Below are 14,564 nucleotides of genomic sequence, written 5' to 3' on the forward strand. Positions count from 1 at the left end.
AATCCGCCTGCCTCTGCCTCCCAAGTGCTGGGATTAAAGGTGTGCACCACCACCACCCGGCTACATGAAAATATTTTATGGATATAAAAGTATCAGGGTAAAAACTATAGGCACACTTTATTGTAACTGTATATAAATAATGCACAGGGAGAAAGGAAGCCGTCCAGCACGAGTGATGACAGGGCCAAGGCGCTGCATCTCACGTGATGTTTTTCTTTCCTTTGTACGTTTTGCTTCATTTTGTCATTGACCTATAATGGACGTGTAGTATGAGTTACAGCCACTGGAAAAAATAAGAATTATGCTTTAAGAATGGAAGTCACCATTTCAAAACACCTTACTTTCTCAGCATGCAAGTGTGAAGGAAAAGATACCCGAATCCCCTTGTTGAAGGAAGTGTTTGAGGCCTTTCCCGAGACGCCCATTAACATCGACATCAAAGTGAACAACAATGTGCTGATTCGGAAGGTGCGCGGGCATTGCCTCGGGAAGGAAGGTCAGAGTGGGTGACCCTGCCGGTGTGGAGGAAAGGTGATACTCTGCAGATCAGCACTGTCTGACTGCAAACACTAAACAAGGCTGACTGACTGGGATGGAGGGAACTAGATGCACTGTGCTCAGCATTGTCTGGTGCCACATAGAGGTCAGAGGGAACTTTCCTGTGGCCTGTTTTCAGACTGAGTTGGCTTATCCCGGACATGGATAAATGTCATCCAGGTGTTTCTGTAATTGACTACCAGTTTTAAGTCGTCTCATTTGTGGTTGGTTTATGTCAAATTACTAAGTAGTCACATTCGATGAAACTCGTTTTAGAGTGGTAAATGTAAATAATTTTGTATTTCATAACATAATCTCAATTTGATTACCAGTTCGTTGTCCCACAGTTTTTATACTACCCTTTGGCAGATAATGGATTGTAACCCATTTGTAACGTAAAGCAACACAGGTGGGTTTACATATAGGCACATGCATAAAATGTGAATTTTCGCACACAGGTCTCTGAACTGGTGAAGCAGTATAAGCGAGAACATCTGACAGTGTGGGGCAATGCCAACTCTGAGATTGTAGACAAGTGTTACAAAGAGGTGAGCTTTGGGCGCGACCGACCAGGGATGCTGGCTCCTTTTGTGTGAGTCATGATAACAGGAGTCTGCAGAGTCTATTCCTGTCATAGCTCATGTATGACTGGAAGGAACCAGCCAGAAGTTGCCTACAGTGATGACAGACCTCATCTAGCAGCTTCTGTTAGTTGTGATACAGTCTAGGGGTTCGACTGGGTTCATTTTCTCTGCCAGTTAAAGAATTAAAAGACAGGAAAAATCCCACAAATAATTGCTCTAAGAAGCCAGGCTTGAGGTGCAGGCCTGTAATCCCAGCTACTCTGGAGACTGAGGCAGGAAGCTCAGAAGGTCAAAATAATCCTGGGCTACAGAGTAAATTCAAAGCCAGCCTGGGAAACTTAGCAAGATTCTGTCTCAAAATAAAAAGTAAAAAGAGGCATAGGACTGTGGACCACTCCCCTAACAATGCTCAAAGCCATTCGTTCAAACACACAGACATGCACCCAAAGCACTCAGAATGTCACATGCTGATGAGGTAGCAAGGTGACTCAGCAGTAAAAGCACTTACAGTCAAGTCTAATGACCTCAGTTCAGTCTCCACATGCACACAGACTCTGAAAAGAGAGAACTACTGACTTCGGGAAATTGTTCTCTGACCAAGCACACATGCATCCCACTCATAAATAAATAAATAAATAAATAAATAAATAAATAAAAATTTTAAGATATTACATGCTAAGGCCAGAGAGCTGGCTCAGTTGGTGAAGCACTTACTGGTCAAGCTTGAAGCCCGAGTTTGATTTCTGGCATCATCCACATAACAGGCATGAAGCTGTCCTTCAAACCCTGGTATAAACACACCACACCAACAGACAGACAGACTGACAGACAGACAGACAGACAGACAGACACACACACACAGACAGACACACACACACACAGACAAATAAAAATAAGTAAAAATAAAATCCTTCTTTAAAAAAAGATTATGTGCTGTGTGGTATTATTTATATAACATTCCCAAAACTGTAGATATGAGTTGCAGATTGGTGGCTGCCAGACACACGGACTACGGGGGACAGGGAGCGTTAGTCGATAGCACAGTGTTAGTAGGACTCTGTATCTTGTTTGTGGTGGTTATGGGAATCCGTACGTGGATTGCACAGAATGAAAACACATGCACACAGCAAATGGAAACAGGTTAGAAATGATGGCACAAAGGAACAAAGATGTGAGCAGAACTAAAGTCCATCATCTAATTAACAGTAATCATCAGTGTCAGCTGGCTTTGGTCCTCCAGTACAAGTCTCATCACATCACCTTCTAGAGAAGCTAAGCCAAGAACATATCACACTCTATTAATTTTGTGACTTTCTGAAAGTCTATAGTTATTTCTAAATAAGTTAGATTTTTATTCTAACTTATGAAATTCTCTGACTCATTGATTGATCGATTAATTGATTGATTCATTAATTTTACAAGTGTCTCATGTATCCCAGGCCAGCCTAAACTTGAGATCCCTTTGGCCTCCCATATGCCAAGAGGCCAGTCATGCATTGTCCCACTTTATCTTGTATATCTGACCCATAACAGAGCTGATGGATGACGTATTGGATTGATGGATGGATGATGAGCAATACTGATGTTCATATATATATACTCTAGATTCTCGGAGATGCAGAACTGTACATTTTAAACAGGAGTCAGATATTCCATGGTTTTTTTTTTTTTTTTTTGTTTTTGTTTTTTTGTTTTTTTGTTTTTTTTTTTTTTGCCATTTTGGTGTATTTCCTAGTCTCTAGCTATTGATACTGTCACCAACAGACAGATGTGTTACCAAAGCACCAGGGAAACTTCAGTGCCAGGGCTCCAAAGTAGATCATCACTGATGGGTTATAGACTAGCTATAGAATCCTGAGTTGTTGTTATAGTGAATATTCATAATTCGTAGGATGCTTGTCAGCATATAACCTGGGAAATACATCCTGGGGGTTATAAAATGATCATGCTTTTTAAAGTAACACACAGTCTTGTTTGTGTTCTAGAACTCAGATATTCCTATACTCTTCAGCCTGCAGCGTGTTCTACTAATCCTCGGCTTGTTCTTCACTGGCCTCTTGCCCTTTGTGCCCATTCGAGAACAGTTCTTTGAAATCCCAATGCCCTCTATCATACTGAAGTAAGTCCTTCTACTTTTTACCCCTTACAGAACGCTCAAGTCATTGTGACCGTCCCTGTCGCTGTGGCTTGACTCCTCGGTACTGGGGCTAAAGTGGAGGCCTTTCACTTGCAGGCTGCGGATTCTCCCAGCTCCTCCTCGACCTTGGCCGAGTACATGTGTGGTTTATTCCCCCTGAAGTTGGGGCTGGTCTCATCTATGTTAAGTAGTGGTCAGGTCAAGTAGGAGTTAAGTGGGAGATTTAGGGGATGAGTTTCTTCCTTGTGGGAAGGAGGTTTTGCCCATGGTTTTCTTCTGCTTCCTCCTGTATCCCAACTGCCTCCTTCTGCAAATGCCCACTGCTTTCCTGCTGCCACAAACTCTTTACAAAGAACAAGCCAGTGTTGTGCTTTTGTGCTTCTAGAACTGTGACCTAAGTAAACCTTTTTTTTTTTTTTTTTTTTTTTTTTTAAGAACTTAGCTTCAGGTATTTCATTATAGCTACAGGAAAACAGATTAAAGCAAAATATCAGTGAAAAAAAAAAAAAAAAAGAAAAAAGAAAAGAAAAGCCTTTCTCACCCAAAGGAGGTATAGGCAGTTGACAGCTTCTGGGAGAGAGGGAGGCTTTCTGAGATGGTGTAGCCTCTGCTACCTTGCCCATGTTCTAGTCAGTAACTCCATACCCACATTCATGTAAGGAACCCTGATTAAAAGAAAAGGGGTCCATTGGAAGGAAGAAATGGTTGAAAGGGAGTGGGAGAGGGATCAAAGAGGGTAGTGAGGAGTTGATAGGATCAAAATCTTTAAAGAATACACTTTAAAAATATTTTAAAGAAATTAATAAGCCAGGCAGTGGTGGTGCACGCCTTTAATCCCAGCACTTGGGAGGCAGAGACAGGTGGATTTCTGAGTTCGAGGCCAGCCTGGTCTACAGAGTGAGTTCCAGGACAGCCAGGGCTACACAGAGAAACCCTGTCTCAAAAAAAAAAAAAAAAAAAAGAAAAGAAAAGAAAAGAAAAGAAAAGAAAAGAAATGAATAGATGTAGCCAGGCAGTAGTGGCGTACACCTTTGCTCCCACACTCAGGAGGGAGAGGCAGGTGGTTTAACCTCTGAGTTTGAGGTCAGCCTGGTCTACAGAGCAAGTTCCAGGTCAGCCAGGGCTACAGAGAGAAACCCTGTCTCAGAAACCAACCATCTAAACAAAAAAAGAAAAAAGAAAAAAAGAAAAATGAATAGATGTTTGTGTGACTTGGACTGTGGTTTCGTGGCGGAGCCCTTTAGCACTAATGAAGCCCTGGGTTCAGTCTGTCACACAAACACAGAAAAAAGAATTCTGATATGAAAAGCTTCTTAATAAAATTAGATCATAGTTTCCTTGTATGTGGGGGGGGGGGGAGAGGGGGCCGAGGGCAGAGGTTAACCTCTGGAATTGTTCCTCAGGAGCTGTCCACCTTGTTTTTTTGAAACAGGACCTGGGGATCACTGATTAATCTAGGCTAGTTTTCTAGAATGTCCCCAGGGATCCGCCCATCTCTGCCTTCCCAGCAGTAGGGTGACAAAGTGCACATCAGTCACCTTGCCCAGTTCATTTATTAGCATGGGTGCTGGGGATCAGGCCCAGGTCATTGTGTCTGCATAAGCACTGTGCTGTCTGAACCACCTCCTCCATCCCATCGCCCCCAAGCAAGGTTTATTACCTTTATTTATTGTATGTATACATGAGTGTACTCTAGTGTGCCACTGTGGAGGTCAGAAGGCAGCCATCAGCAACCGGTTCTCTCTTTCTGCCCCAAGGGGCCTGGGGACCAAACTCAGGTCATCAGACTGAGCAGCAGGCACCCTGCTGAGCCATCTCTGGCCTGTTTTTTTAGCTTAGTTCCTGCGCCAAGGCCTTTCAGTGCTTGAATTCCTTAGTGATGGACTTTTTATTTTATCAATTTTCAATTATATTTGTTAAAAAAGTATTCATGAATGTTTGTTTCTTAGACTAAACAACTGAAAATACCTTTTTTGTTCACATACACACACACACACACACACACACACACACACACACACACACACACACACGCTTCATTAGTCTATCACAGTTGACTTTAAACTGATGGCAGTCCTCGCCAGGCGGTGTTGGCGCACGCCTTTAACCCCAGCACTTGGGAGGCAGAGGCAGGCGGATTTCTGAGTTCGAGGCCAGCCTGTTCTACAGAGTGAGTTCCAGGACAGCCAGGGCTACACAGAGAAACCCTGTCTCGAAAAACCAAAAAAAAAAAAAAAAAATAAAAAAAAAATAAAAATAAAAAAAAAATAATAAAAAAATAAAAAAAAAACCAAACAAAAAAAAACCCAAAAACAAACAAACAAAAAAAAAAACAAAAACAAAACTGATGGCAGTCCTATTACCCAGCCTCTAGAGTGTTGGGAGTTCAGGCATGTGCCACCCCACCCTGTTCAGAAAACACTTGTCTACAAAGAAGTGGTTTTCATTTGTTGTACTCAAAAGATTCTAACCATTTATTACTGGAATGTTTGGCTTTTTCTTGCCTAGCATGGAGTACCATGTCCTCTAGACAGCTCAGTGCACTCTATAGGGAAGTGAATGTTACTGAAATACAAAGGAAGCACACTGTGGCATTAGTCTTTTCTTCTAAGACATGATTCTGAGAGCTGAAGAGATGGCTTGTGGGTAAGGAGCCTGCTGTGCAAGCGTGAGCACCTGAGTCATAGCCCAGCACCCACTGTAAGGCTGGGTGCAGCATTGAGCATCTGAGCATCGGTGACCTAAGGGCTGGCAAAGACACATTGATGATCCCTGGAGCTGAGCCAGCTTAGCTAATGTGTGAGGACACAGAGAGGGCGGGAGAGAGTGGATACGGGAGAAGTTAGGAGAGAAGCAAGAAATAAAGAATAAATAAATAGATTGGAAGAAGGTACTCAGTGTGGATCCGAAACATCAGGTTGACCTTTCTAAATAGGAAAGGTAATTCAAAAGTCCAGAGCCCAGATCTTCAAATATGGAAGCAGGAAGGAAGTGTGTGGTAGCCAGAGTCGTTCACAGCTGTGATCCTCGCACACAGAAGGATGAAGGTTGCAAGTTCAAGACCAGCTTTTACTACATTGTGAGACTCAGGGGTGTGCAAAGCATGAGGGACATTAAAACGGCAAGACCGTCATTATAAGGATGAGTGTCAGTGCCTCCAGTACAGTGGGTGTAATCCCAGCACTTTAGAAACCGAGTCTGGAGGGCCAAGACCCTGTCTCAAAGAAAACCAACTCAAAATGAAAAACAACAGCAAAAACCTTAAACATCTGACCTTTTAAATATCTTTTTAAAGACAGGCTCTCGCTATTTAGCCCTGACTGGCCTGGAACTCCATCTGTAGGCCAGGCTAACCTTGAAATCACAGAGATCCCTCTGTCTCTCCCTAGTGCTGGGACCAAAGATGTGCCCCACCATGCCAGACACACTGCTGCTAATCCATAGGACAGTTTTTGTTTTGTTTGTTTTTCTGGGCTTTTTTTGAGACAGGGTTTCTCTATGTAACCCTGGCTGTCCTGGAACTCACTCTGTAGTCCAGGCTGGCCTTGAACTCAGAGATCCTCCTGCCTCTGCCTTCTGAGTGCTTGTATTAAAAGCATGAGTCACCATTGCCTGACTTTTTAAATTTTTATTTCTTTATGGATATTTGACCTGTATATATGTCTGGGACCACATATGTGCCTGGTAGCTGTGCAGGCCAGAAGAGGTTATCAGATTCCCTGGAACTGGATTACAGATTCTTGTGAGCTGCCATGTGGGTTGGAGGAACCAAACCTGGGGCCCTTGAGACTGGCCAGTGTTCTTAACCACTGAGCCATCTCTCCAAATGTTGGTTGTGTTAGGAAATCTACCTCACATTAATTTTGACTAGACAGACAGAAGGAAAAGGATATGCCAAAACAAACGATAAGATGTGGTAAGCCTAGGGCACCAGGTCTCTGGGAAATTAATTTTTCTTAGTTTAGCTTAGCTTTGAATAGTTTTAGTAAAAGTTTGCTTAAGGCCAGTGGAGACAAATAAATTTCTATTATTTTTGTCCCTTGACAGATTATTTATTTATTTATTTGTTTATTTATCTATTGGTCTTTCAAGGCAGGGTTTCTCTGTGTAGCCCTGGCTGTCCTGGAACTCACTCTGTAGACCAGGCTGGCCTCGAACTCAGAAATCCGCCTGCCTCTGCCTCCCAAGTGCTGGGATTAAAGGCGTGCGCCACCACTGCCCAGCATTAAATTTTATTTTGTTTTTTTGAGACAGGGTCTCACTATGAGGACCTGGAACTCACAGAGATCCTCATCTCTGCCTCCCATCCTGCACATAAGCACTGCTTTCAGTGTGATAATGTCTTATTCTGTCACACTGATACATTCTTGTGTTCCTAATTCATACTTCAGTCTCTGACTTCTCTTAGGCTAAAAGAACCGCACACTATATCCAAAGGCCATAAGTTTCTCATCTGGCTTTCTGATACGTAAGTATTTTAAATACTACTGTGGTTCTCTCTCTATATTTTAAGATTAGCTTTTTAAATTGTATACGTATGTGTGTACACCTGCATGTATGTTTGTGTACCATGTGCGTGCTTTGTGCCTAAAGAGGCCAGAAGAGAGCATTGGTGCTACCCACAACTCTTGTGGGTACTGAGCATCAACCTCGAGCCCTCTACAAAAATAACAAGTACTCCCAAACTCCAAGATGTGTTGTTTCCCCTCCCTCTTCTTCTCCCAGCCCCTCCCCCATGTGTTTATTTTATGTACATTAGTGTTTTGCTTGCACGTATGTCTGTGTGAGAATGCCAGATCCCCTGGAACTGGGGTTTCAGATAGCTGTGAGCTCCTATGATGGGTGCTGGGAATCGAACCCAGGTCCTGTAGAAGAGAAGCTGATACTCTTAACTGCTGAGTCCTCTCTCCAGCCCCTCCATGCCTGGCTTTAAAAAAATATATTTTAATAAATGTATTTTGTGTGCAGTGGGGAGTGGACACCTTGTGCTCTGTGGACATCAGAGCACCATTTAGAGGAGTTGTTCTCTCTTTCCACCCCAAGGGCACCAGGGGATAGAACTTATGACAGGCTTGGCAGCAAGCTCTTTCACCTCCTCCAGTCTGTCCATGCCTCATTTGTAACCAGGACTTGCATGCCTACTGTGCAAGTGGATACCAGTAAACCACCTGCAGTCATAGAACCTTAGTGGGCACCTGGTGTCTTTCTACCTTCATGAGAAAACTAAGCGCCTATCCGTTCACTTCAATGATTTCCTCAGGATTGTATAGCTAGTTATTAGCAAGATTGTAAAAAATAACCATCCCCCTTCTACTTCCTTGCTATTTCCACAAACCTCAGTTCAACATGGTGGGAGGAGGTGTGTGGCAGTCCTGGGTGTGTAAAAGTGGGTGTTGCCTACTGGCATGTTTCTTGGAAATAGTTGCACCAAAACTTGCCAAGAACTGAAATGTAGCCCTCCCTACAAGGGCCTGACGCCTATTTTAAAGAAAGTGCTTTAACATTTACAAATGTTGGGTTTCATTTTAGATTAAAAGTAACAAAGTGTCCTGTATTTTTGTTTTCCAGTGGAGGCTTAAGTATTTAGATATGTTAATACTCTAAAACACAGTCTTTTATTATCTCTTTCAAAGAGTCTTAGAAAATTAGTTTTAGCTTTTATGCTTGTCACAGGGGTCTATTCCTTTTGCATTTTATTGTTGGTTTAATTTCTAGTTTTCAAGAATACATTTTAATTGATGTTAAAGTTTATGACTGCTAGATTTTCTTATTTAGCCACTGTAGTACATGTAAGGCACAGGAGTAGGATTAATTTGTAGGGGCTGAAGAAGGGATGGCTCAGCGGTTAAGAGTACGTACTACTCTAGCACAGGTTCGGTTCCCAAAACCCTGTCAGGCAGCTTTCAGCTTTCAGCTGCCTGTGACTCCAGCTCCAAGGGATCTGACACCCTCTTCTGGCCGCCATATACAGCCGCACTCACGTGCTTGCACAGTCATCTACACACAGACCCCACAGGTATAGACTAAGTCTTTTTTAAAAATTGTCATTTTCCAGTATTACTAGTTTCTATCTTGTTTAAGTGATTTGTAATCTAAAAGTAAATTTACTTGAAGCTGGAAAATGATTTTCATAGATGTAGAGTGTTATAGTTTATAGACAGGCAAGAGCATAGGTGATAGAACTGCGAAGGCCCAGGACTCAACCCGAGTTCCCTGCCTGTGTAACTTGGAAAGCTGGGAACAGGAACTCCAGATTCTAGCACATTCTCACTCTCATGCTGGCTCCTGCAAACAAAGCGAGGCACCTCCACTTCCTGCGCTACAGGAAGAATGGTCTTATGAGTGTCCAGGGGCAGCCCGAGAGCAGGCTCTGGGTGGTCCCCAGCCAGAAGTTAAGAAAATTCATCCACCTCTGGTGTGGTGGCCTTTACCCCCTGGAGAAGCAGATAGATCTTGCTGGCCAGAGGTCAGGTAGGCCATCCTGGTCTACATAGGTAGTTTAGACCACCAAGGGCTACATAGTGAGGCTGTCAAAAGAAGGAAAGGAAAAGAAGAAAGAAAGAGAGGAAATTAACCTATAACAGCTATTATTGCTTGTGATGTTTGTTTGTGTTGCGGAAGCACTGGGATTAAATTAAGCTAACAATTGCTAAACTCTGTAAACTGACAGAGAAAACTGAAGGTTAATTCTAGTCCTACGGATGATGATGTGCCTGAATCTGCTGTTCTCTTTCCCTCTAGCTTGTTAATGCGGAAAGCTTTATTTGACCACCTCACCGCCCGGGGCATTCAGGTCAGTCTGGGTGCTGATGTGTTTTTCCGAGAGCAGCGCTCACGCCTGGGATACTAGGCACAGCGCAGGGGCTTAACCTCTGATCTCTGACTTTGATGTCACAGCTGTAATGGGGACTGTATGTTCTTCAGTAGTTAGTGACAAATCATTAGCTAGATCCTTATGTAAGTGAGGGCAGCTGAAGTCTGAGGGGTGAGCAGTGACAGCCTTCCTTGCGTTCACTGTAAGTGTGCTGAGATCGTAGTGAACAGATAGAAAAGCCATTTTCTGTTTAACATTTCTCTTTTGTGCCTCGTCTCCAGGTATATGTTTGGGTTTTAAATGAAGAACATGAATACAAAAGAGCCTTTGATTTGGGAGCGACTGGAGTGATGACAGACTACCCAACAAAGCTGAAGGATTTCTTACATAACTTTTCAGCATAAGGAAAGTACTCCACATCATTCAAAGGGGTCGTGGCCGGAAAAGATCTGAGGAGACGTGTGTTAACCATGGTTTCCCTGGGATTTCCAGGGCGATAAAAGGTTTAATCAGTTAAGTTTTAATACCTCATTTTTTTTAAGTCTGTATGGGAATGTAGAAACTTCCCTATCTTGCATATTTATTTTCATCAATATTGCATATTTTACATTGGTAACTTGTTTGAAGGTATTCAGCACTGAGATATGTAGATCATTGATCAAGATGTCTGCGTATGATGCAGTATTCTAAAATTGTAAATCTGAAATCAAAGACAAGAGGCAAACAGGGTGTTAGCCTTCACTGAAACAGGATCAACCATAGTAAAAGAAGGGCGTGGTGACATGAGCCTGCGATCCCAGCACATGAGAGGCTGAGGCAAGATGACCAGGGGTTTGAGGCCAGCTTGGGCTACATAGTGAAACCCTGTCTTTTTTTTTTTTTTTTTTTTTTTTTTTTTTTTAGTAAAAAAAAACACAGAAAATTATTGAAGGCCATTACAGCCATTTTGAATTGTCTCGTACGTCTAGGTACATTTTAGTTAAGGGAAAATATAGGGGAAGAGGAACCTGAAAGAGATGTGTAGTACTTACTTACCTGGCAGGGTGCGTGCTATTCACAGAGGGTAAATTCAAGCAAATAACAGTTTCTCATTACTCAGAAATCCAGTCTGTGGCCTGAGGCAGACTCCTGGGTTGTGGTTGTTAATGGGGACATTCCGAATGGAGTCTTTTTTTTTTTTTTCCAGGTGTGTGACAATGCTGCCATGCCTATTTTTTTTCTTATGTCTTTAAAAATAGACATTATAACACAAGATCCAATTAGTCATGTTTTTATGTTTCCTCAAGAAAGAAATACTCGATTCTTAGCTTTGGGCTTGACTAGACTGAACCTGGACCTGGGTTGTCAGTGACGTGGCAGCCCTTTAGTATTGGCTGGTGGAAACAGCATTGTTGCACACATATTAGTGTGAGCCACCTGCTCCCGGTCTCTCTGGCTCCTCTGAGCGTCAGTCACCGACAGCGTTAAGTCAGCATGGTACACAGCACTTCCTCTGCCTTCCGATGTGACCTCATGCACATCTTCTCTCTAGCCTCTTGACTAATTTTCATGATGTCAGACTGGGAGATAAATTCAGTATAGAGTACTAGACGTCTTTTGCCTAAATTATGTCTCTGCTGTGGGGTCTGCCACATGCAGCCAAGGAAGGACAGCCTCACTCCCTTCTGTCGCTTGTGGTCTAAATTGTAATAAAGTTTTCCAAGAGTAAAACAAGGTCTTGGTTTTCTTTTATGCTTTATAATTCCAGTGTGTTTCGTGTAGTTTTTTTCAGTTAATGGGGCAATTAATAAATGAGTGAGCCTGAGCTTTCTCTCTAGCATAAAGACAATAAAGGAGAACAGGACCATAGTAAGGAGGTCGCCCTGGCATCCAGACAAACAACTTGTACAAGTTAATCTTTTAGGGCAGACACTTTACTCTTTTGTATTATACACTGGGTTTCTCTGTGTAGCCCCAGCCATCTAGGACTCACTCTGAAGACCAGGCTGGCCTCAAACTCAAGAGATCCGCCTGCTTGTGCCTCCCAAGTGCTGGGAACAAAGGCGTGCGCCACCACCATCCAGCTGTAGTTTATTTTTGAAATTTTGCTTCATTATGATTCAGAAGAGGTCATATTGTAAAACTAGCACATGTTTTACGTCAGTCAGTAGAAATTACCCAAAATGGTGACCATGTTTTTAAAAATCATGCTCAAGGGACTGGAGAGATGGTAGTGGTTAAGAACACTAGTTTCAGTTCCTAGCATCCTCAGGGTGCCTCATAACCATCCATTACTTCAGTTCCAGAGGATCCAAGGCTCTGCTTCCAGCACACCAGGCATGTACATGGTGTACATACAGACAAGCAGACAAAACACTCATGCACATAAAATAAATTTAAGACAATCTTTTAATCATGCTAGGCTACCTGGTGATTTTGGACGGAGGATACAGCTTAGTGAGTAAAAAGTTTGCTGTTCAAGTGAGAGAAACAACAAATGAGACAGCCAGCAGCCATGTAATGTGAGGTGGTGCGACGGCCCACCTTTATCAGAACCTCAGGAGACGCACTCTCCAGAGCAAGCTGGCTGGCTAGCCGACCCCAGGGGGACTCTTCAAACAAGAGTAAGGATAAGAATGGAGATAGAGGAAGAGACCAGATGCCAACCTCTGGCCTCCCCTCACACGAGCACCCGTAGAGACACACAACTATGTGTGTGTGCGTGCACATGCATGAACTCCACTTCTATGACAGATGATATGGTGTTCATCCTCAGGTAGCATCTGAATACTGTTCTCCTATTGGAATATCATGTTATGAAAGAAAGCATCATGGTATGTATGTGATCTCAGTATGAGTCAGACATGTCTTTAAAAGTAGCCTGTCGCCGGGCAGTGGTGGCACACGCCTTTAATCCCAGCACTTGGGAGGCAGAGGCAGGCCTGGTCTACAGAGTGAGTTCCAGGACAGCCAGAACTACACAGAGAAACCCTGTCTCAAAAAACCAAAAAAAAAAAAAAAAAAATGGCCTGTTATAGTGGCACATGCCTTCAATTTCAGCACTTGAGAGGCAGACCGGTGGATCTCTGTGGGTTTGAGGCCAGCCTGGTCTACATAGCAAGTTCCAGGACAGCTAGTTCCATATAATAGAGAGACTCTGTCTCAAACAATAACCAAGGGCCAGTAAGATGACTCATTGAGAAGAGGTATTTGCTGGGCACGCTTGGATCCACACAAAGGTGGAAAGAGAGAATGGACTACGAAGTTATCCTCTGACTTCCACATAAATACTGTGACACACATGTGCACCCCCTTCTGCATGTAATGCACATATACACTAAAAATAAAAGGGGGCCCAGCAAGATGGCTTGGCGGGTAAAATGCTTGCCCCTGAAGCCTGATATCCTGAGTTTGGTCCCCAGAACCCAAGATGGAAGGAGAGAACTGACACCCGAAGGTTGTCCTCTGCCTACCACACATGCACTGTGGCACACACTAACAATAAGTTAATGTAATTAAGTGTGGTTGTAGCTCATGAGTAGCTGCAGTAAGGGCATGAGCATTGGGTTTGATTTCAGCAATGGAAGAAGTGAAAAAAAGTTCACAGCTGGGCACAGTGGCTCACAGCTGTAAGTCCACAGCCTGGCACATCGGTACACACCTGTAATCCCGGAGTAGGTAGCCAAGGTTGGAACATCACAAATCCAAGGCCTGCCTGAGCTGGGCTTAATAGTGGACCCTGATTCACAACCAACAACAAAAGACAGAGCTGTGTAGGTAGCTCACATCTCAGTTGTGAAAGAACCCACATTCAAAAAAAAAAAAAAAAAAATTGCCAGGCGGTGGTGGCACATGCCTTTAATCCCAGCACTTGGGAGGCAGAGGCAGGCGGATTTCTGAGTTCGAGGCCAGCCTGGTCTACAGAGTGAGTTCCAGGACAGCCAGGACTACACAGAGAAACCCTATCTCGAAAAACAAAACAAAAAAGAAAACAAAAAAAAAATACAACAAAACTAGACATAATGATCCATGCATATAATCTTGGCACTGAAGGCACAAATGACAGATTGAACCCCAAGACTTATTACCCAGACACCCACCCCAGCCTAGTAGATGAGCCCAAGGCCAATGAGAAACCCTGTCTCAAAAAACAAGGTGGGTGGATGGAATGACTGAGGAAAGACCACACACACACACACACACACACACACACACACACACACACACACACACGAGAGTTAAACCAGTATGTTCCAATATGTAAAACCACTAATATACCGCTGGGAATGGTCCTGCCTGGAATTGTGCAATTCGAATTATTCAAATTTTCCCTGGAAGAGTTTATCAAAGGATAAATAAATAAAAATGGAATCTGTCGTAGATAAGACTGGAACACCAGCTGAAAAAGTTTACTCTGAGCCTTAAGAGGCAGCACATGCCTATAATTCCAGTATTTAGAAAAGAGTTCTGAGCACTGCTCCAAGTTCAAGGTCAGTCTGGACTATATAATGTG

The 14,564-nt window shown here is 43.2% G+C and overlaps 1 protein-coding gene across 1 annotated transcript in view; it reads left to right on the top strand.

Annotated features, from left to right (window-relative positions):
- The window catches only part of Gdpd1 (glycerophosphodiester phosphodiesterase domain containing 1), a 36,222-nt gene extending 25,633 nt beyond the window's left edge, over positions 1-10,589 (top strand). Inside the window, exons 5-10 of the mRNA XM_034506326.2 lie at positions 350-468; positions 996-1,085; positions 3,107-3,240; positions 7,667-7,726; positions 10,000-10,051; positions 10,354-10,589. Of these exons, the coding sequence (XP_034362217.1) occupies positions 350-468; positions 996-1,085; positions 3,107-3,240; positions 7,667-7,726; positions 10,000-10,051; positions 10,354-10,476 (578 nt within the window). The 3' untranslated portion in view covers positions 10,477-10,589. The remainder of the gene's footprint in view (positions 1-349; positions 469-995; positions 1,086-3,106; positions 3,241-7,666; positions 7,727-9,999; positions 10,052-10,353) is intronic.
- Positions 10,590-14,564: the final 3,975 nt, after the last annotated feature.

The sequence above is a fragment of the Arvicanthis niloticus genome, chromosome 6 (genome assembly GCF_011762505.2).
Source record: "Arvicanthis niloticus isolate mArvNil1 chromosome 6, mArvNil1.pat.X, whole genome shotgun sequence".
In the NCBI taxonomy this organism is placed as follows: domain Eukaryota; kingdom Metazoa; phylum Chordata; class Mammalia; order Rodentia; family Muridae; genus Arvicanthis; species Arvicanthis niloticus.